This window comes from Amborella trichopoda, chromosome 3 (genome assembly GCF_054954075.1).
Source record: "Amborella trichopoda isolate Santa Cruz 75 chromosome 3, AtrichopodaSantaCruz75HAP2 v2.0, whole genome shotgun sequence".
Classification (NCBI taxonomy): Eukaryota; Viridiplantae; Streptophyta; class Magnoliopsida; order Amborellales; family Amborellaceae; genus Amborella; species Amborella trichopoda.
This window is the reverse complement of record NC_142338.1, coordinates 1,340,878-1,365,299: the sequence shown is the minus strand read 5'-3', so window position 1 is coordinate 1,365,299 and position 24,422 is coordinate 1,340,878. Positions and strand designations below refer to the sequence as shown.

General features: G+C 37.2%; 1 protein-coding gene across 1 annotated transcript; it reads left to right on the top strand.

Annotated features, from left to right (window-relative positions):
• Positions 1–2,743: 2,743 nt before the first annotated feature.
• LOC18439693 (26S proteasome regulatory subunit 6A homolog) lies at positions 2,744–24,308 on the top strand. The gene is made up of 10 exons (XM_006849851.4): positions 2,744–2,968; positions 3,064–3,180; positions 8,354–8,461; positions 8,939–9,130; positions 9,519–9,710; positions 11,055–11,173; positions 15,935–16,022; positions 22,301–22,420; positions 23,492–23,632; positions 23,999–24,308. Exons 1-10 carry the CDS (start codon positions 2,852–2,854, stop codon positions 24,074–24,076), a joined length of 1,272 nt encoding a protein of 423 aa, XP_006849914.1. The 5' UTR covers positions 2,744–2,851; the 3' UTR covers positions 24,077–24,308.
• Positions 24,309–24,422: the final 114 nt, after the last annotated feature.

The window sequence follows — 24,422 nt, the reverse complement described above, 5'->3', positions numbered from 1 at the left end:
ACCCACATGGCCTTTGAAGACTTTACAATCTCTCTTCCTTACTTTCTTTCAGTCCCATCTCTCTCACTTGTTTTACAAAAATATTTGCAGCAAGCCACTTGGCTCATTAATCTGGGTAACTTTGACCTCATCAAGGAATAACCCATCAACTTTCATCGGTGTTTATTCCATGCCCAGGAATTAAGGGACTTCTAACTCGATTAGCCTAGCAGGCAAAGCCTAATCTAAGTTAACTAGTCTGGCAAGCAAAGACTAGTCTGAGTTATAGTAAATAACATTTGCATAGCATGATCCACATATGACCACACCCACTAAATTTAAGTTCCATAAAATTCTTATTACAAGCTCTCATAAAGCCTTTAATGACCATACTAACCCAACATTACACTCTTCCAAAACAAGCTTATAGAAGTCGATACGATGCAAAGCATTTGAGGCCATGCGATCAAACAATTTACCGTATCACATAATTAAGCACACAAAATCAGTCGTTTTCTTCAGCAATGAAAACCATATCAATGTAAGTATCTTATCATAGATATAAGAAAGAAGTTTATATATAGTCGAGGCTTTAAACAATCAAATTAGAGCCTACTTCGAAAATTTCACTAGAAATAATGGATTTCAAGTTTTGAAAATGGTTAATCTTGTTATTTATTTTTTGACTGTCAATTTTCAAGTTTTTATAGATTTGTTCGATTGTACTATCTTTGAAGCTTTACATTTTATAATTAAAGATGAAAATATATTTTAAGGCTATTAGAGAGATTTTCAGTATTGAAACCATATTTCTCGACCCTATTTGAAGGTGCACTTTACTTTGATAGAGCTTTGGCTCTATACAAACCACACCCTAGTTATAATGCACAAGACAAATTATTATTTTGGAGGAATAGAAGTAGATGGACGTGGCGCTTCCCTTCTTCTATGTGCATTGCTTCACGGTGTGGCGGCGATACTATTAGATAATACCGAATTATAGGTAGAGAGAGATCATCGTTTTTCTGATGAGCAAGATAGCAAGATAAACACTAAAGATAGGTAGATTACTATAAAAGAAGATTCTATATTTATCTTCTCTATGGGCGTGATAAACACTAAAGATAGGTAAATTACTAAAAAAAAAAAAAAATTATCTTTATCTAAAATTAGAACGAACTTGTTAAAGTGAGATAAATATTCAACTAACTACTTTCATGATTTTTTCTCATTCTTATTTTCTACTCATCTCTCTCTAAAATATAAAACTTATTTTTCTTTTTGATTTTCTTTCCATATTTTCTCACCTTCTCATTGTCTCGTATAGTCATCTCTCTCTCCTAAATATGGGAGCCTATTTGTCCCTTTGATTTCCTCTCTATCTTTCCCTCACAATTTCTTCTTCTATTTATCAAATTAAGATATAGAAACACATTATCTCTACCTTTTCTTAAAATCTTGTTTTAGGAGATTCTCTACCTTTTACACACAAATTTTAGTCCTAAAATCTCTCAAAAAAACAAAATTATCTACCTTTCACGCACAAATTTTAGTCCTGAAATCTCTTATTCTCTCTCCCTCTCCCTTGTGCGTACTCTCTCTTTCTCAAATTTTAAGATGGGTGCAATTGGCATACGGATGCCTCTATATAGAGGTACGGTACCCTTCAATTTTTATCATGGTATATAATTTTGATATAAAATGTTATTAGGATTATCTCAAAATCTATTTTTATATCTAATTATAAAATTTTAAATTTAAAAAATGGTTAAAATCAAGTAGATCTATAAACATAGGAAAATCTTGATAATGGATGGTGTAGATAATATGTTGTAAAATGCATTATTTTTTATACTTAAAAATCATTTTATTTTTCATAGTCGTACATCTCGATGAGGAGATGATCAATCAAAGGGTTTTTCAACATTAAAACTACCTTTTCCGACGATTTTTGAGAGGTATCCGTAGTTCTACAATATTAGGTAGCATCTTTATATAAACTTTTTCTTTATAAAATATGGAAACACTCTCTCTCTCAATTAATATATGAAAATAATGTGGAGATATATACCATCTCTTCCCTTTGGTCCTAAAATCTCTCATTCTCTCTACTCTCTCTTTATCGTGAAGATATATATTCTCTTTTCCTTTTTAGTCTTAAAATCTCTCATTCTCTCTCGTGTGGACTATCTCTTTATCAAATAAAAACATGAAAATAACCTCTATTTCTCTATCATATTAAGATATAGAAACAATGTGGAGATATACTATATCTCTTCCTCTAAAGTGATGTGCGTAGTATCTCTTTATCAAATTAAAATATGACAAATTAAGATATAGAAACAATGTGGAGATATATGCTCTATCTCTTCCCCTAAAATGAAGAATGCCTTCTAAATATAATTAAGATCATTTATTTTTGGTACAAGATCGTAATCGTTTTTGATAATTGGATGTGAAATCCAATAGACAAAAGTGTGTCGCAACATTTAAATTTTTTTTATTTTGGGCGCATCCTCCATCATCTAATTTCAAATTTAATGCTTAATAATAATTGTGACCTGTTGCATAAAAGTAAATAGTAAATAATCTTATTGAATACATTTCCTTTTATTAAATTGATCTAAAAATTTATTCCGAAGAAAATAATTACAAGGCTTGGGAGGTAAGTTTTCATGCAATTTTCCCTGAAAAAAAAAGACAATTACTTAAGGGCCAAGGGTCCAGCATCTTACTTTTATTTTTTAATACGGGCTTTTCGCGTGAGACAGGAAGGCTTAACGAGAGAGAAAAGTGTGAACCCTAAAGAGAGAAACAGAGGCAAATTCAAAAGTTTATCTCCTGAAGTTTTCTTTGTCCATACTCTATAACCATGGCTACCTCTGCTCCCGAAGATAGCATGTTCGAGGATGATGATATCGCTTCCATGTCGACCGAAGACATTATCAGGAGCTCTCGACTCCTCGACAACGAAATCCGCATCTTTAAGGTATGCTCTGTCTCTGTCTCTCTTCTCCGTCTATATTAGCATAGATCCTGGGCAAGTATTTAGGGTTTCTTATTCGTGTTTCTTCTGCATTGAAGGATGAGTTACAGAGAACGAATCTGGAGTTGGAGACGTTCAAGGAAAAGATAAAGGAGAACCAGGAGAAGATCAAGCTGAACAAGCAACTCCCATACCTTGTCGGTAACATAGTCGAGGTATTATTGGATCTTTAGCCATATTTGTACTGATTTAAGTAAAGTCTTTTTTTTTCTTTTTTTCTTTTTTTCTTTTTATGAATTGCTTTTTGTCAATTTTGTAATGTTGGAGATTTTTGATGGTGTTTTTTCTATGGTATTATTTTATCTGCAGATCATTACATTCGGAAAGATGATTATTCTTTCTTAACTTTAGCAGTGAACATGATTTTTTCTTTCTTTTTGGGGGTAGTTCAGCTATAGGAATTGAATTTGAGATACAGCAGTCGACATGATTGATTAATGAATGAATGGACTTCATGAATGTGGAGTGAAAGTTGAATTAGGTCAAGCTGACATTGATATGGGAAGTGTAAAAAGGGAATGTAAAAATTGGGAGTGTTTGACTATTAGAGATACCTTATGGCTGTTTAACATGAATGAATGAACTTCATGAATGTGGGGTAAAACTCGAATTATGTCAAGCTAACATTCAAATGGGAAGTGTAAATATTGGGAGTGTTTAATTACTGGAGATCCCTTGTGGCTGAGAAAGCCAGGAGAAAAGGTTCTATGAAAGACTGGCAAAATAGCAGGAGTTCCATTTTAAATTGAAGGAACTTAGGGGAAATTTAGTATATTATATCTAAAAACTTGGACTTCGTGGATGAAGTTGCCACTTTATGAAAAACGAAATTGACATATTCTGTCGTGTTCTCTGCAATTTTTCTAGGTTGGACCATGGTTGTTTTTCTAGGTTGGACCATAGTTTTCGGGTGCAGGTGTGTTCCCGGGAGCGGGAGCAGGAGCAGGAGTAGGAGCTGCCTTGGGTCCGCGGAACCGTGGATTGTTGGAAGCTAATTGTGGTTGAGATTGTCATCCTTACGATCCTTTATCAAGGGAGCGTGATCCTTGTCACAGGGAAGCGCGATTCCATGGAAGGAATCACAATAGTATGTTTTAAGGGATCACGAATGATGCATGGGTTCACAGTACCATTGGGCACAAAACTGAATCATTGCATATGAACCAGTGCCAAATAGAGAAAAAATCATATGCCACTGTGTCATATACTTGAGAACCGCGGTTTGAACCTGCTGGGAACGCGAATCACAATATAGGGATCCGCGCTCCATTCAAAATTCCTAGATGGAACCCCGGAATCGAGATCCTGGAGCGGGTCCATGACCTTTCCTACAAGGTTCCAGCAACTATGGGTTGGCTTAATTGGGGTTGCACTAAGGAAAAAGTGGTTACGGGTAGTGCAACTATTATTTAATACTTTACTATGTGCTGCCTTTATCTATTAATTAGAATGTGATCATGTGAAGTTCTCCCTTTTTTTCATGATGAATTCTATCCAATAGTTGTTTTTGTTTTCATTGATGTGTAACTATGTGGCACACTGGATTAAAGTTGGATCGGGTTCTTATTATCAAATTAGAAAAAGAAAAAAGTGATTTAGTTCTTTACACTGAGTAAGTTATGTGTTCATTAAATTAAGGATATCAATGTAGGCATGGTCTTTTGAACTTGATCCATTTCTTTTGTATTGTCAAATACTCAAACTTATGTGCAAGTTCCCTGAATTAGCCATGTTGATGCGAGGATTTGTTCTTCCACTAATGCTGGTTCTATATGCCAAGTGTTTGTAGGCTTGTGAAAAATGGTGTGCCCACCATATACTTCTCTAATATTATGTTTACTTGTCTCAATTCCTTTTTAGGAGTGTAGATAGGTTAATCATGATCTATTCACAAGCCATTTTCCAATGTAGTTTCATGCTGCTTAAACTTTTGGGAGCTAAAAAATGGGCAATTCTTTTAGCAAACTTCATAAGTTGTTTTACAAAACAAGAGCTGTCTTTGATGATGAAGCCACTTAATGTCCGACTTAGGAATTAGGCTTGGATTGGCCATGCCATTGCATAGAGTTCATCTGTAACTCGGGTGAATTGGCTCATTGAGTCATAATCCCATTGACTTTAGGTTAGCTAAGAAAATTTGTATAATAAGAAGATAATGTTGAAAATCCAATAAGTTCAAAGAATTAGAAAAAAAATTCGGATGGAACAATGGCATTGTCTTGGGTTTTCTAGCAAGCTACTTAAAATTTAGAAGCAATGTCCAGGTTGGCTTTTTCTGGATGGTGAACCGAAGCAGATTTGGGTGGTATTCTTCAAGTGGCCTATCAGCAGACGATTTGAGCGGGTTGGAAATGACCTGCTTTTGGTTCCAACTTGAAAACTTGGACCCCCTTATGAAGTTTATAGAAGTAATAAGGGGCACAGAATCCTGACAATGTTCCTTTTGTCGTTTATGCACAAATGCACAATATAACTTTGTCGTTTTAGATTCATTGAAACCTGATCCTCCAAGGTTAAAGGAATTTGTTCGAATGTTACTGGAGAAGCAATGGATGAACATGCCAAACTATTAACACTTAGTTTAGCTGAAATGAAGTTTTACTGCTTTACTTGCATTCTAATGTGTTTGCGAACTTCATTTGTGGAATTATATGATATGCATGTTAATGTTGCCCTCCTCAAGTAACACACATTTCAACATGATGGTGAGGTTTCCAACCGATGGTAATAACATCTATATCATAGTTAATAGCTTAATGTAGCTTGAAGGGTACATGCAGTAAGACTAATTGATTAATCATATGCAAAAACAAAGAATACATGTCACATTTCTCTTAGCTGCTGATCAAGATGCTCCAATTACTCAATATGTGGAACGCAGTGGTCCATCCTTGGTTTGGACCCCTATCTTCAAAAGAAACCTTACTGACTCTGAAACCAACACTTTCAACTCCCTCCTTTAGCTGCTTCCCCTATCTTCATTCCCCTGTGTCTAGGGAAGACTAAATCATTGGGGTCCCCATCTCCTCGGGAGTCTTCAATATATCCTCGTTCTACTCATTCCTGCTTCCCTCTTTGACCGCCTCCCTCTCCTTAACAAATTCTGGTCCATTCCTGTCCTCCACAAGGTCCAAGGATTTGCATGGATCCTACTTCAAGGAAGGGTCCAAACCCTGGCCCAACTTCAGAAGGGCGGTCTCTCCTTCCCTAACCGCTGCATCTTGTGCCTTCAAGAAGAGGAGACTATACCGCATCTCTTTATCCCCTGTGCGGTGTCCTTTTCCCTGTGGTCCTCCCTCCTCCAACTCTTTGGCCTTCAATGGGCCACCCCTCCTTTCCTCTCCTAGCTTTTTTCAGCTCAATCCTCTCCTCTTTTCCCCGCTCATGGTAGAAAATAGTGGTGCATTTCAGTGGTGGCTCTTTTGCGGTCTATTTGGTTAGAATGGAATGTGAGAACTTTCCGCAGCCTTTGCTCGACACCATTTCCCTCTCTTTGATTCCGTCCTATCCTTGATTTCCTTATGGGCAAAAAATATTTTTGCCTTCTTTTCTCTTCCCTTATCACACTTCTGTGATAGTTGGCAATGCCTGTTGTCCTTAGGTTCCCCTTCGCCTCAGATTAGGGCTGTGTGGAAGCCTCCCCCCTTGGGTGTTCTCAAACTTAACACAAATGGATCTTTTCTTGGGAATCCTGGCCCTTCAGGCTTTGGTGACAGCCTTTCCACCTCAGAGGGTGTCTTCCCCTCGTTCTCGGGGCCCTTAAGAATCTTAGATTCCGCCAGAGTTGAGGCGCTGGCTTTGTTCGAAGGTATTAAGAGGGTCTCTCAACTTGGCACACAATTCTCAGGTGTGTGGGTCGAGCGTGATTCCAGCGGGATCATTCTGTGGGCATCTAACCTCAAACAGTCACCTTGGCGCTTTTCTTCCACCTTTGACCAAATTACCTTCATGTTTGGAGCCATACTGCCAGTTACCTTCAAGCATATTCTCTGAGCCGCCAACACAGTAGCAGAGAGCGTTGCTAAGGATGGAGCTTTAAGTACTTTTCCTACAGTTTTGTTTTCTGTCTAGTACCTCTCCCCTATCTCCTCTATTGTTACGACATCTCTATCCATTTCTCTCTCATGTACTCACTTCCACTATTTCCCCTTTATTATGTAAATAAGAAATTTTTGAGGAGGGCGGAAAGGGAAAAAGGAGAAGAAAAATAGAAAAAGAAACGTGACCAAAAGACAAAAAAATTGGGGTAGAAAAGGGAAGAGAAAAAAGGGAAGAATAAGGAAAAAGAGGTTCAGGTCCACCATTGCTGGTCACCCCCTCCCCCTACCCTTCCTTCGTCTTTCTTCTCCTATCAGCCTCCCCTTTACCTTTCTCTTTAATCCCTGTCTCATTTCTCTCCTTCTTTACAGGGTTTTCCTACCTCCTTACCTCCTCTCTTATTCCTTTCCTTTCTTTTCTTTGCTGATCTCTCTTTTCCTTTCCCTCCCTCGTACTCTCTTTTCCCTATCTTAGAGCACTAGACCTTTCCCCTTTCTCTCTCCCTCTCTTCTTATCTCTTTAATCCACCCTTCCTCTCTCTTTCTCTTTAACCCCCCCCCCCCCTCCTTTTTCTGCTTTTGTTTTTTGTTTTGTCTTTTCCTTTATTTTTGCTTCTTTCTCCCATATTTTTCCTTTCTTTTTTGGGACATTTTTATTCTCCTCCTGTCCTTTGTATTCTGAGCACCCATCTTGTGGGCTGCCTTTTTACCACTCCTCGTGGTTTTATATACTTTATTATACGATAAGTCTATGAATTAAACTTTCACCAAAAAAAAGAAGAACAAGTGTCACATTGTGATGAACACTTCTTGCAGGAGCTTTTTTTGTTTAGTTGCTGTTATTCTTCTTATTTTATAGGTTCGAACATTGGTAGCAGCGATATTTTTGGTAACAGTAAGATTAATTTATTTGTTCAATTTCACTGTATATATACATTTTAAAAGTTGAACAATGGAAGATAACCCCACCATGCATAAAATAATGATGAAAGGGGAACATCCATCCATGAGTGTTTCTTGCCATAATCTGACATTTTTTGGTAACAAACATCTCTCCTTGCGCTTTTCTTGCCTTTAGATTGTGATAAGTCTTATGCATTTATGCTGTAGGTTCTCCTTTGTACTGTAGGAAATCATGTATATGGGTTCTTTTTAATGAATTTTTTTACTTGCCACGTTTCTTTTAGATCTATTTTTCTCTAGGTTAAGTTTGTTACATTATAGATTTTATTATGGACATGGAAATTTGAAGAAGCTTGGAGGATATTCATAACAGCTTTATCTTTTTTAGATTTTGGAAATGAATCCAGAGGATGATGCCGAAGAGGATGGTGCAAATGTTGACCTAGATTCTCAGAGGAAGGGAAAGTGTGTTGTACTTAAAACATCAACACGTCAGGTGTGCAACATTAAATCTTGGGCTCATATATGATTGCTTTGCAGATGAACCTCTGCTACCATGTTCCATTATTTTTTGATGTCTTATACTGGGTTCTATTGATGCCAATATACTAGTGTGGCTTTTGTTGGGTTCTGACTTCGTGCATCAAGGAAAGTAGTCTAGTTCTGTTGCATGGATGCTTCATTCAATTTTGGAACAGTAGACTGTAGATTAATTTATTTTTGTTTGATTTGCTGACATCATTAAAATTTTATGTTGATTTATTGTGTTTCAATTATTTATGCAATATGAAATTATGAAGAGAAAGGTTGCGTAAAGAGTTGTGTAACTGATTGCAAATGTTACTTGAAGCAAATCTTCCTTTTTGTTTTTTTTGTTTTTCTAATTTCTTTTCATGAGCTTAGAAAACTTTGATACTATTGTATATGGGACCGATAGCTGCAGAGCTTTTTATACTTAGTTGTTTGATTGCAGACCATATTTTTACCTGTTGTTGGGCTCGTAGATCCTGACAAGCTAAAGCCTGGTGACTTGGTTGGGGTGAATAAAGACAGTTACCTGATATTGGATACTTTGCCGTCTGAGTATGATTCGCGTGTTAAGGCTATGGAAGTTGATGAAAAGCCTACTGAAGATTACAATGACATAGGAGGTCTTGAGAAGCAGGTGAGGTGCCATTGTTTTTTGCTTCTCAGGGAACCGTAATGCCAGGTTTTTGGGACCTATGACGCTAGAAAATTTTGTTTGTTTGTGTGTCTGTGTCCCTCAAGAAACTATATTTCTATGCCTTGAACCTTTAATTGTGTGGCAAACTGGGAATGAAAGAATTACCTTCACGTGTGTTCATTAGTCATCAATTATTGGATGGTTGAGGTAATGATTACAAACATCTGCCAATGGATTGACATCATTGAAATTGCGTAATTTGTTGGTTGTTTTCCTCCAGTATTAGTTTTACTACATTTTTGTCCTGATAAAAGAAATCTCCTCGTTTTCTTTGGGGTAGTTAATTTGGGCTATTTCTAAGTGGTACAAAACATGATTTTTTCGGCAGATTCAAGAACTCGTTGAGGCTATTGTTTTACCTATGACCCACAAGGAAAGGTTTCAGAAATTGGGAATTCGTCCCCCCAAAGGAGTTCTTCTCTATGGACCTCCTGGAACGGGAAAAACTCTAATGGCACGGGCATGCGCTGCTCAGACAAATGCTACTTTTCTGAAGCTTGCAGGTCCCCAATTAGTTCAGGTAATTTTTTCTTTGTTAACAGCACTTGGTGTTGCTGCTTTCTTGTCTTAAATAGTATTTGTTGATTTGCTACTGTATTCCGAGGACCTATATGCTTTACACTTCTTTTATCATCTAAAGGAGAACTTGTCGATCTTATTACATAATGTGATTGTGAATGTATGCCGGTTGGAAATATATGTCGTATTCTCTGGATTTGGCCTATACATCTCTGTTTCTTTGGTTTGCCATTACTCTTTGGTTCTTTAAACTCTGGGTTCCAAGGAATTCTTGATAGTTTGCAAGTTTGCCAAGCCCTTCCACTATATGGGATCATGAACCGCACTATAAGTTACTATTTGGATTGCACCTATCATAGGTCTAATTCAAGGGAGTGAAGCAATTCAATGGAATGTGATTACAGTGGATTGATTTGAAGGGTTTCTGAGACTTTTGGAATTGGCATAATTTGAGAGTATTGCATAATTGGAGATTCCTGATTGGGTTGGGTGTAGAAGATATGTTTCACATATGCTAAGTGGCAATCCTTCCCAACTGAGAGAGGTCACCATAGTAGTGGGTATTTATTGTGAATGGGGAGAGCACTTGGGTAGTCAGATAGCCGGATACTTAGAGAAGTTTGAAGTTTTACCCCCTATGAGGGTATTGATTACTGAACAAATTGTAAATAAGGTTTGGTGTGCCTACCTTGTAGTGAACACTTGTTCACCGTGATTCGATCCACTTCATCTATGTCTTGTCCTACTATTATAGTAGATTTAGCTGCCAAAAAAGGAATATTTTCTGGTATCTTTTTGTCTCTTGTGTTTGCCGACTTGTTTGTGGTGGGCCGGTAATTTTTTAAGCAGACTTGGTGCATGTTGTTACACCTTTTAAATGCTTCTTGCTTTCCTTAAACCTACTTAAAGATAAACTTCTTTATTCCTTTCTGCTTGCGAAACTCATCAACCTGTATTCTTTACTTGGATGGAACTAAACTTTTCTGTTTGGTTCATTTAGTTGACTGCAAAATCAAATATTCACTGGACTGTATTAAGTTTTTTTTTAATTATATGTATGCTGCAATTGGCAGTTTGCTTCTCCAGCACAATTAACATGCTTGTTATTCTTGCTATGTTTTTGGGTATTAGGTTTGTTTTGATTTGGTGGTCGTATTTTTTAGTAGCATTTCTCACAAAAATCCCCTCATTATCACATTCCTTGGTCAATTTCCGTCGTTTTCTTAGATTAGTGCTTAACTTCATTGAGTAGTTCTACATGAACTTTAAAATTCTGTGACAGAAGTTTGAAACTTCATTGTACTGCTATGGTTGAATAGTAAATTGTTGATGTCAAATGCCTCAGATGTTCATTGGTGATGGAGCAAAGCTTGTGCGTGATGCATTTCAACTTGCTAAAGAGAAATCCCCATGCATCATTTTCATAGATGAGATTGATGCAATAGGAACAAAACGATTTGACAGGTGTGTTGGTTTTGCATTTGCTGTTGCTATTTGAATATTTATATCATGGCTTGTTTACTCTCCAAAGCTACATACATAGAAAATGAAAACTGTAGGGGCAAGCTTATGGTCTTATGGAATCACATTGCAATATTTATTGTAGTTTTTTCTTAAGTTAGGGAACTACACCTTGCTCTTCCATGTAAATTGTGTGCATTGCCTTAATTTTATGGGAACCACTTCTTTTTGTTTGCTGTGGTTGATGGAACCTGGAACCTGAATTTAATCATGGAACACTCTTGTACTATGGCTGTATTAATGCATATTTGTATATTCATTACTGTTCCAGGGGTGATTAGCTGTCCTTTTCTTTTATAAACCATTGGAATGAGGACTAGAATTCTATTTTTAAGATAACATAACCCAATTAGATGCAAGGGTTTTAGTACAAAGACGTCAAGAGTATCACAGCTGAAATTTGTGAATGACAGGATTATCTGTATCCCATCAGTCTGTTAACTGTTCTGTGTTTCTGGTGAGTTTTGAGGGAGCATGTCAAAATACAAGCCAGGTTAAGAGGCCGTGTCTGATAGTGGACTATAGCAACTGTGGTTGTCACTAGTCCCTTAGTTATTGATATCTTAAAAAAAAAAAATCGTTTTCATGCTTGATTGAAGAGATCGAGTTTCATCATTACATTCCTATTGAGAGGTTCTCCTCCTTCCCATGATACTGCCTTTGACCATAGGATCTGTTTTGTAGATATCTATTGCTGGAAACTTACTGGAAAAAACTGGAAAACCTCTGCAAAACCCTGAGCTTCTGTTTTCAGTGTAATGGTTAGTCAATCAAGTGCTTCCCAGAACAAAGGCAGAACCAATGTGGGCCTCATGCTGTCAGGGGGGCTGATACGGCCATGCGGCTTGATGCGGTCCAGATGTGTCGTGTCACCCCTATGCGGTTAATATATAAAAAAGGTCCAAAAAATATCAAAAAATAGGTTAACACATGAAAAAAAAATGGAGGTGATGGTATTTAATTTATTCATTAGCTCCAATCCCCTGATAGAAGACATTAGAAAGTATAAACTAGAAACTTGAAAGTAACTATATAGAAGGCATTCAAAGACTTTGTATTATCATAAACATCAAAAAAACAATAATTGCAATTGCAAACTTTAAAGTTGCAGACTCCAAATATACAATTACTAAAAGTCTGTGAAGCGTTCAAGAGTCGAGACAAAACATAGAAGATAATAGATATTAAAAGATAATCTAATGAGTTCTCAACTCTCAAGTCTCAACCTCAAATCTCAATCTGACAAGTCATCTAGGGAGTCTCCATGTGCATGTGGATCTCTAACATCTAAGTGCGATGATATGGGGGCATCAACATCATCGATATCATCCTCAGTGGCCCCCAAATATACTTCATCTTCCTTGGTCTCCTCTGAGTCAGCCTCCTCCTCCTCCTCGACCTTTGGAACTTTTTTTCTTTTGTGTTCTAGTGTTAGGATGTACTTCTTCTTCAGCCCCTGCTGCGAGTTCGACATCATACCAAGTGAGACCTCACCCTCAAACACATGCTCTGCATGTGGATCCATAGTCTACTCACATTTGCCCTCACCATCAAGTCATACAATCGAATTGGGGTGAGATCCATGTGCCTTTTGCACCTATTGCGAAGGTGCTCATTATATCGCACATAAACTAGATCATTCAACTTCTTCTGCTCTAGGATATTTCTTTTTTTGGTATGGAGCTGTGGCACAAAACAAGGAAACAAACAAAAGGAAGAGATCTTATTTTCTAGTTTCTAGTTTCTACTCATCTTAGATTTTAGAACATCAAAATTTGAAATCCAAGAAATAAGGATTAAGGATTTAACATGCTCAAATGCACTCCAATTACTCATTCGCAACCAGATGAACTACATGTGAGATTGAACACTTGAACAACGAGACATTGTAGATTTGGTGTCTCGCTTACATATAATGCCCACCATGTAGCTGCATAATATTTTAAAATTTAGAAATATTTATATAATGGAACTGTACAATTAAAAAATTGTAAAGCAAAAGAGAAAAGGTACTCTTTACCTTTTCGATCACCTGGATATGTAGTGTCCCTGTTTTGAATAGCGATGTGTCTCCTAAAGTTTCCCAATGCACAGTTGAACTTGATCAAGTCATGGCTTTGGATCTCATCTTGGATAGCTGGGTCAGGGACCAATCTCTCAAGCACATTTAAGTACCCACTATTTGTATTAGAGTCAATGGACAAGTGCTTGTAGTGAAGAGATGAATTCAGAAATTAACCGGCTGCATGGAGGTGCCTGCGAAGCTTGGTTATCCGATCTCTTATAAGCAATTTCAAGTATAACTTTGCATTTCGTTTCATTATCCTTCAGAATCTTTTTGATCTCTTCTCTTGCTGTAGTCATTGCCTCAAGTATGTAGCCCATGGCAGGTTTCGCTTCACCATCAACCAATTGAAACACTTTCACTAAAGGGCGAGAAACATCCAATGCATGATACATCTGGTCCCATAATTATGTATTGAGAACAATCTGCTCAACCTCTCTCTTCTCGTTGCTTTGACCACTTACTTTTATTGCATTGCTTTGAAGTAAACATTGTCCTTAGGGCATTTCTATGCTTGCATATGCTCCTAAGAATGAGAAATGATGTGGCAAATCTAGTGACACCTGGTCTCACTATCTCTCTCTTCTTTATAAAACCCCTCATGATGCCAAGGTGTAAGGACTATGGTATGATTATAGATAAATGCCACAACAAACATAGCTTTTGAAATCACCACAAAAAAAGATGGATGTTGTACCCATTTTTTTAAGCATGAGATTAAGACATTGCGTTGTGCAAGGAGTCCAAAACATATGTCTCCTCTTCAAAGTTAAAAAATGCCCAGCTACAACATAATTGGCACCATTGCTAGTGACAATTTGTACCACATGTTCCTCTCCAACAAATTCTACAATCTCATGCATCAAGTCACATAAGTATGTAGGATCATGTGACTTGCTTGATGCATCAATGGACTTAACAAAAAAAAAAACCTGATCGACAATTAACAAAAAACATTAATGAATGTCCTAGACTTTCCATCAGAACATCCATCACACATGATGCTCCACCCGAAATTTCTCGTACCCTTCTCTTTGTGAAATCGGAATTTTATTCACATCAGACAGAACATCCTTCAAAAGAGGCTTCCAAAGCTCACGTAATATGGGAGACTTAAGTCTTGGACCAAATTGCCCAATGACTTGGACCAGATATGCAAAAATATCAAGGGTTGTAGTATTGAAAGGAATATTGTCTATATAAAACCACTTTGCAATGTACTTACCTGCCATCTTTATATAAAACCACTTTGCAATGTACTTACCTACCGTCTTCCTCTCTTATGTCTTGTATCAATTTTCAATAGTGGTTTCTTTTGTTTTTTTCCTCCTCTCCTAAACCACAAGTTCGGGTCAGGGGTGCAAAATTGCGTCCATTGGCCCCTTAGGGAGAGGTCTTTTGTGTGGAACACCAACATCAATATTTATAATGCTCTCCTTTGGAGTCACTGTTGCCTCATAACATGTTCTGAAATATCCTCATCATCTTCATCATCATCAAATAATTGAATTTCATCCATTATATTCTTTGTTTCATTTTCTTCTTTTCTTTTTGTATTGTTAAGCTATCTATGTATTCTCCAATTTCCCTTTCAATCTCTTTGGTTGCTTGTGGGCATACTCAGTTGCTTGTGGGCGTACTCTGACATTCCTAGTAATACTGGCTATGTGTTCTTTTGTCGGGATATACCCCCATATAAGTATTTCCACGAAGGGTACAAATAACATGATTTCAGTGTTTTGGATTTTTGAGTTCTGCACAGTTCCAAGCCAAATCCTTGTTACTTGAAGATCATGAGGACATTGGCCACCGCCCCGCCCCCCCCCTCGGCCCCAAAAAAAAAAAAAAAAAGGTGTCAGGAAATGAAAACTTACCAATAAATCGAAAGAGAATTTTGATATCTTCTTGGCCTTTGAAACCCTCTATGTGTTGACGAATCTATGCCCAAACGTCTTCAAATCAATGCCTAAGCTAATTCTGATTGATAATCCAACCAAGATCCAAAGTAATCCGACAAAATTTCGAACAACAAAAAATTTCGCCCAAATTTTTGTTTTTCTGTTTTTGATGACAAAACAGTCATTATGGTTGTTTTATGTCTTTGGGGGGGTTTCGTATCCCCAAAACCCTTTCTTACCCTTTTCGTCCAGGAAGGGGGAAATTGCCTAACTGCCCATGCTCGTGGGCATTATTTTTGCCCACGAGCCTGGGCAGTCTATGCGGGCACATAAAACGCATATGCCGCATGGCACATGATGCGGCTGCATAAAGCACTATGCAGCTGCATTGTAAAACACTGGCAGAAACAATGGGTTGTTTTACTCTTGCATTTTTAAATAGCTGTGACTTCAAAATAAATGAGTAAACCATCTAGTATGTTCCCATTATATGTGTTGTGTGATATTGTTTTACTTGTTTTGGTCATAAATGCCTATACTTTCTTCATGTTGGCATTTGAGAATTTCATGCCTTGATCTCAAGTCATTTTGTTGCTCATTGTTTTTGGAAAACTTCAGTTTGCAAAGTTAAAAATAATAAAATATTTCATTATGTTGAACTAATCAGTCCCTGTTTCATCAGTGACATTATGTTGAACTAATCAGCTTGTATTTACTATTCTTTTCTGTCTGGGACATCAGTGAAGTGAGTGGTGATCGAGAGGTTCAGCGCACAATGTTAGAATTGCTAAATCAGCTTGACGGTTTCAGCAGTGATGACCGGATAAAGGTTAGATTTTGGAAACTTATTTGTCCTCATAACACACTCGTAGTTCCGGTTTTGTTTCGAGTTGGGTCTGGATTTTTAAGTTCATTAGGAGCCTTTTACTTTTTTGATCTGTAGCTATATTTAACTAATTTAAGTAAGTACAATATATATATATATATATATATATATATATATATATGTAGGGAAAAGTTTATATAGAGCCTAGGCTCTAAACAATCAAATTAGAGCCTACCTCAAAACTTTCACTAGAAGTGGTTGTTTTGATGCCCAAATATCATCAAATTGACCATCTCAATATCAAGATGAATGGACATGAGAAAAAAATGGATTTCTAGTTTTGGAAATAATGCATTCTGTAATGCATTTTTGGACCGTCAATTTTCAAGATTTCGAAGATTTCATAGATCTGCTAGATCTACACTTATTTTTGAAGCTTTAAATTTCATAACTAAAGATGCAAATATAATTTAAGGCTATCATAAAACTTTCCAATATTGAAACCATATTTCTTGACACTATTTGAAGGTGGGCTCTAATTTGATTGTTTAGCTCTTCGGCTCTATACAAACTGCACCCATATATATATATATATATATATATATATATATATATATATATATATATATATATATATATATAGGGAAATGTACAATTTATGTTTTCCCCTTTACAACATTTAATGCCCCTTTGATTTTTGAGTATTTGTGGGTATGTAATCTTTACTCATAGTCAAATGTCAATGTCGTGCAGTAAGTTGCAAAAACGAGCTATATAATTGCTGTTCTACGGTGGCTACTGTTCTATGGGGATGGACGTTATGTGAATGGATCCCCTTTTTGTTTCTTCAACTTTTTTGGTGAACACATGTAATTACATCACTATTTTAAATCTGGCAAACATTTATGATGAATTTAAATTGGCGAAGATGGTGTGTATAGTCTCAAGCTGATCTAATGTATCAAACTGGAATAGTCATTGGGATTTTGTGATGCAATTTCTGATACATCAATACCATTAAAGCAGTACCATTCTGCACAATAGGCCCCGGGAAATGTCTTCCAACTGGATCACCCTCAAGTGGTCTCAAAACACGAGAAATCCGTATTTCCTCTAATTTCCAGTAGCTAATATCAAAATATAGCTTGACATATATGAAAAACTTGCTGTCTGGGACTTCATTTATACTGGGTCTTGAGCCTCAGGAACCGAGAGATATCTTACCATTCCAGTTTGGTAATTAAAAGCATACCATCTCTTTGGTTATGTTATCTATCATTTTGTTTCTTATTGTGTATCTATGTGGGGATTGCTCCTATATGTAAAGATTTGTTGTTCTTATATTCCCACTCCCCTTATTAAGCGCTTATCTGGTGCAGTTTACTGGCTGAGGGATGCTTCTTAGCATTAAACCAAGTCCTAGATGGATACCTCATTTTGTTACAAACCTAAAATGTGGGAATAAATGAATGGATTCTTATCATTTTGTTAAACCTATTTGGTTTTTTTTTGAAGCTGTTATTACCTTTTTATTAAGAAAAGGTGTACAGGTTACAAAAATGGCCTCCCACAGGCCAGGGCTAGTGACCAAGAGACCCACTTAGAATGGGCTATACCAAAGTAAATGGAAGAGGGGTTTGATAATCACAGAAGCTATACATCTCAGTTAGTGATATAAAAAAAATGGAACCAAGAGCTTAAAAAGGTGCAAAAGTGGTTCCAGTAGATGCTGCATGGCTGCTAGCTCCTTGTCTAGCAAGTGTGCTGTTGCGTTCGCTTCACACCATATATGCTTCCATGAGACGTGCACATTCCTACAAAGGTGCAAAATTTCATTCAAAAGTGAGCAAGTCTCCACGGGCAGTGGGCAGAACCTGATGCCCAAGATATTACGTTTCCGGAAGCACCTCTACAGTGAGGGTAGTGCCCCAGGTAGGGTCGGAGTTCTTGAGGCCTTCTAGGAGTGCAAGGGTCCCTGCAGTAGTGGAGTCGGCATGGCCGATGAACTTGGAGTAGAAGGGAATCTGTCTTTCATGGTCCTGAAAGATACTCCCAAGATTTCAACCGTATCTGTTCTGGGCTTGTTAAACCTATTTGGCTATAGTAACATTTTGTTTCTTATTGTATATCTGTTTGGGATTGCTCCTATACCTGCAATTTTATTGTTCTTTAATTTCCACTCGTTTAAATAGGCGCTTCTCTACTGCAGCTTACTGGTGCCACTGCCATATTGGCAGATTGAGGCTTCTTCTCATCATTAAACCAACTCCCAAGTGAATCCCGCACTTCATCGCAAACCTAAAGTGTAGGAATAAATGTACAGATTCCTCATCATATTGAGATTTGCTACTCAGTAATCCTGGGCATGATTCTTTAAGTGCTTATGGATAGCTGAATAGGTTGTCTAAAAGTACCACAAGAAGAGCATCTTGGACACTTCTATCACATTGCGCCTGAGGAAATACCTAAATTATAAATGGGTTTTTCTGAAGAAGCATAAACATCACTCTGTACTTGCTAGGACATTTTGAAGTATACAACATTCAATTTCCCCAAGCATCCTAATGAGCTCAAGGCCTGACTTTCTTTTAGTTGCATTCATTTTGAAAGGAGTAGAGCACTCTGCTTTTGATCTGGAAATGTGCAGCATGAGTCTCTTTAACTCTTCTCTAGCAGTGTGAAGATTCAATCGTGGTATACACCAGAATTCCTTCCAAATTCAGTTGCAGGCTTGGTCTGAACATTTCTCCAGGTGCATTCGTTATGGAAATGAAGTGTGGAACAGTGTAATTGGTGTTCCGGCTAGAATAATGTACCATGAATCCAGCGGTTTTTTTTTACTCAACCGAGGCCACAACTGAAATCTCTTTGAATTGGAAAAAAGGGCTTTATCTCAATGCTCTGATCATGAGATGATCAATAGCGCTGTGGCACTCTTGTGCCTTTACATTATAAAAGGGTTCCGTGCCCCTTTCCAAACATAATGTAGAACACTTCTTGTCAGCAGCAATTTTACACGCGTTTATTTGGTTTGAGGGCTCCTAAATGTATTGACTTGAGTATTCCAAGTGTGCCCTATTAATATGTCATCAAGCTAAGGCATTGTGGTCTGGGCTATTGAAATCTAATTGTTTTCCAACTTTTTATGCCAGTTATTCTTTTCTCAAGGAAAGGATGTCATCAGGAAACAGCATTATTTAGTTTCTATTTTTTTATCTTTGCTTCATCTTTGAATAGCTTTTGGTAGTCTTTGGCATTTATATCAATACTAACAGATCTGCCATTAGAGTCTAATTAAAAGAAGAAACACTTTTCTTTAATCTAATCATGTTTCTTGGGTAGGTTGCATCTGTCAATACGATGTACATTTCTTTGTTGCCGGAAGTGAAACATCTATAACAACAGGAAAAAGTTTATATGTATCAACCTTATGCTAGTGAAGTAAGGTGCACCTCAAAAATCTATCGAAAAAAGTTGTTTTGATGCTGTAAAAGCCTCAAATTGATCATCTCGACCTTGAGATGTATGGATATGAAAAAGGAAAGAATTTCAAGTCATGACAATAGTTCATCTTGTGAGGAGGCCCATTTTCAAAATTTTCCAGTTCCGCTCAGTGGAGTCACATGCAATGGTTTAAAAAACTTCAAAATTCTCTTTCTCAGACAAGTCTTTCCTCCTGGTCCCATTCCAAATACAGAGTTTTAAGGGAATTAGAAGCTCTAAGAGCCCATGTTTCTACTACTCAGAAAAATTTGCTCAATGGCAGCATCCAGTAAATGTTTCCTTATCCAGCTAAAAGCATTCTGATGCCAATAAGAGTTTACAACTCTTAAAGTTTCCAACTCTTAAAGCTTGTTATGGGTGAAGTTTATATAAGGCATCAACCTTAAACAATCAAAGTAAGGTACACCTGAAAACTATGCCGAGGGATATAGTTCTGATGCCGGAAAGCCTTGCAATGGCATGAAAATCCATTGTCACACCAAATTATGAAATTTAAAAGCTCAAAAATGGTGCAGACCCAGTAGATTTCCTGTTAAGAAAGGGTTGAATAAGAGCAAATCTGCCTAGGATGGCTGATTTTGACTAATTGGCTTACAAAGATTTGGACTGGCAGTGAATAATTTAGAACACTTGTCTTGTCATGCCAAACATTTTTTTTGTTTGTTGGGAAAGCGAAAGGGCCAAGGGTAAGGGTAAGGGAAAGGGAAAGGGAAAGGGAAAGGGAAAGGGGGGATTATTCTGGAAGGATTCAATTGTAGTGGTTTTTTTTTCTCAATTCTTATCATTGCTGTTCTTTTAGATCCTAATCACTTGGTCAGACTGGGATAGAGGACTGAGGTTCCAGACTGTGTATCACGTCATGCATTCTCGTTTTCCACTTGGGTAGTTGATCTTGTTCTATGAGTTTGTGTTGCTCATTCCTCTAGTTATTTGAACTTTGCCTTCGTGGGTCATGGGACACAGAATTGCCCAAATCATTTGGGGCGCCGATTATCATGATTCAGAGGCAGAGTCTTTTAGTGAATGACGAATCTCTTTTTTCACTTAGTTAGCTGGGGTTTTGCAAGTACCCTACCCATTGTATTCGTTGAAAGAAGATTGTATACAATTTTTTATATGACCATATGTTCGACTAGAGAGGGGCATGGTGTCCCCCTCTATTTTAGTGAATGCAAAATAAAGCTTGTATTTTTACTTTCTTTTCTATAATAGTTCCTATCATGACCGAGATAATATTGGGTTACAATGAATTGTGCCCACATAATCTGTGCCCTGACTAGTATTAGAAAGTTTTGTCCTCAGTCCACTCCTTTCTATTCAAGACCATAGTCAAGTGGTGCCTCCACTTACCTAGTAAGAGTTGGGACTCTTATCTTCCTTACTTTCTTGAGCTCTAGGGAGCTTATGTGCATGAATTTCACTGTATCTTCTTCAAAGTCTGGTTGCCTGCCTCCTGCTTCCAAGCCTGCGATTAGTCTCTCTGAGTTGGCTTGGTGGTTGCTGGGGTACATAGTGTGCTATTTGGAGAGGTGGCGTTCTGGTGAGCGTCACATGTAGGATACTATCGCTGAGTTATGTGTACTGGCTACTCTTTCTGTGATTCTTTTTTTAATTGGATTACTTTTGGGGTTGAGCGGAATCATCGAGCAGGTTGTTGTTCACCCCTGGGGCCCTATGTTGGTTTCATCTTTCTCCTTGTGCAAGGCTCTCATCTCTTTGGGTGGGGCTTTGTGCATATAAGCAAGTGAATTATCAATAGATGGAGACAATTCTGGCCTCGGGTGCATTGTGGACTTTGAATAGACTTCGAGTGTACAACCATCTGTGATGGTTTTATGAAGGAAAATGTTGATTTTACAATATGCAGTTGCTACGATCTATAAGGTTTGATGAGGTGGCAATGATCTTACACTCAGACAGGTGCGCGCGCACACACTTATATTATGAAAAGATCATCTCATTTACACTCTTTTAAATAGATCCAAGTTGGTTTCTTTATGGTCCCAGATCAGTTTTCCTTAATCTTTTAGCAGAAGAGCCAGACATTTCCTTATATCTCAGTGTTAGGAGAGTGTCAAGTGTCAACTGTTACAAGATTTAAGACATGGTCGAGGTTTTTGTAAGGAAACTCTATATTCTGTATTGATTTGTTTATTTTTTTCATTTGTTTGGTCCAGGGTTCAGATGACGAGCCATGTACAAAACTAGGGGCTCCCAAACATTAGGCTGTAGTCAGTAACTAACAACACCAATTTTCTTAAAATCTGAAGGGGTTAATTTGTGATTCCTGTTCAATGGTTTTCAACTGTTCCACAAGCTGGTTGAGGTGAGATTAAAGTATTTCCTTAATCTCAGCTAGAAATTCTCTCTTTTGTCTTTGTCTCTGGCACAAAGAGGCTTGTGCAGATTTACTGATGGAACTAGTTAAGCTAATATGCACCATTAATTCGATTGACATCAGTAATTTGTATTGTTGGTTATGGTGTTTGCTGAAATTTTTAAAACAATTGTTTAGAGTTGCAAGTAAACATATATATGATCCAAATTTTTCTTAGATGGAGTTATTAACCACTTGGAGGTTGTGAATGGTCCTCATTAGTTTTGTACTGATTTATATGGGGCATCAAAGGAGTTACAATATTTTGATGAAATTTATCTTTTATGCCATTAGACAAGAGTTCAATATTTTTTTGTTGATATCTTTAAATAAAAATTATCTGCCTTATTATCTTTCTGGTTTGCTCCCGACATTCATACGCAATGTGGATTTTTTATAGGTCATAGCAGCAACCAATCGAGCAGATATTCTTGACCCGGCTCTTATGCGTTCGGGTCGTCTAGATCGCAAGATCGAGTTCCCTCACCCAACTGAAGAAGCTAGGGCCAGAATCTTGCAGGTGTGTGGCTATTTGGTATTAATTTGTTTGGGAAAAGCTCACTTTTTGCCACCAAATTTTCAGCAAACATAAAAAATATGATCGGTGTATTTTGGATCATATAACTGCCACTTAAGTTTATATTTTCCTATATAAATGCCACATTTTTGGCTTTTCTAATCCTTTACTTTCGAAAATTTTCTTCCCTTTTTCCAAACTCCTTTCCCAAACCTTTTATTTCTCACTACTGAATTCATGAAAACCAAATGCTTTTCTATGCAAGCCTAACCAAATCTCTCGAAATCTACTCTCTTTTAGGCACATGTTTTGTCACCCTCCAGTTCTCTCCCCAAATCCAGAAATCCTATGCTTCATCCAAACCAAACCCAAAAACTTGAAGACATTCCTTCTCATCTCTCTGTACTGGAATCCAAGAACTGAATGCTCGCTGTTCTACCCAACAGCAAACCATGGATTCCTCCACCAAAAAACAGCAAACCATGCATTCCTTCACCAAAAAAATGTAAAAAGAAAAGAACAAAACCAAGCTCTCTCTCTCTACTCATTTCGTAAAGCCCCATCTCTCTCCAACCCAAACCCAGTTCAAACTTCAAAGTGGAGTCTCTCCATTCCCCCCCCACCCCACAACAAGATCATCTCTCAACCCAAACCCAACTGAAAATTCCTACGTAGTCTACTCTCTCTCTCTCTGAGTTACTTATGATCCTACAGTTGGTTTGTAGAGAGGGAGATAAGGCTTTTGGATCGGGTATGGGTAGATAGAGAGCACCTATAATTTTTTGGATTGGGGTGATTTTTAATTTTTATTTCCTTTTTTACAGTTTTTTTAGGGGTGGGGGTTGTTTGGTTTGGGCTCTTTCAGAGAAGGATAAGTTTTTTGGAAAATGGCATTAGAGAAAGAGAAACTTTGGTGGCAGTTTTGAGATTCAAAATAAGGTTGGCAAAGCTAGGTTTGCCCAGGTTTATTTCTCCAAAAAATATATAGTTTTTCTCCTAAAAAATGTTTATCTGGTTATATTTGTTTCTTTCTGTGGTTTGTGTAGTGTCTTCTTTAACTTTAAATCATTGCAGATACATTCGAGGAAAATGAATGTGAATCCTGATGTGAATTTTGAAGAGCTTGCACGTTCTACTGATGATTTCAATGGAGCACAGTTGAAAGCTGTTTGTGTCGAAGCCGGCATGCTTGCATTACGACGAGATGCAACTGAGGTTTTACTCTGTCATACATTGTATCTTTTCTTTCGTTAGCTTTTAAATGGCCTGCAATCATTTAGATTGGCTTACATTCAGCTGCCATTTAAATGGGGGGAATTTTTCAAAATATACTTCACTTTTCAATTATTTAAATCAAAATAAAAAATCGATGGGTAAAATGTTAAATAGTTAATATCTTCGCTGTATTTTTACAAATTTCCCTTAAATTGTGTACGGGCTTGCATGGATGGCTAATTAGCTGCTGCAATTTCTGATTTTTCTTGTTAGAAAATACTTTAGTGTGAGAAGTAAATGATTTTTTCCTTCTTGATTCCTATGCTTTTATAGAAGGCTCTTAATGATTGTGTAAATTTGATTCAGGTTATCCATGAAGATTTCAATGAAGGGATCATTCAAGTTCAAGCCAAGAAGAAGGCGAGCCTAAACTACTATGCGTAGTTTGGAAAAAAAATGTTCTCAAGTACTGCTGTCTGAGAGAGCATTGGTTTTCTAAATGTTTCCCCTCATTTTCTATCCCCAAGCACACCTGCACATGCACACATATATTATCATCCATTCGCCTGGACACGGGCATCTATCTAAAGATCAGTAGAAGTTGGTATCAGTAGTGACTGATCATTAAATGTAATTGATCTTTTAATTTAATATAATATAATAGGTCTTTCGAAAATAATGTAATTTTTTGTTAAGATTCTTTACGAAAAGGGTATTTATGGTTTTGAATTGTGGTTTTGGGGCTCCGTTGCAAGAATGCCACAGCCAACAATGCCACAACGTTGTATCA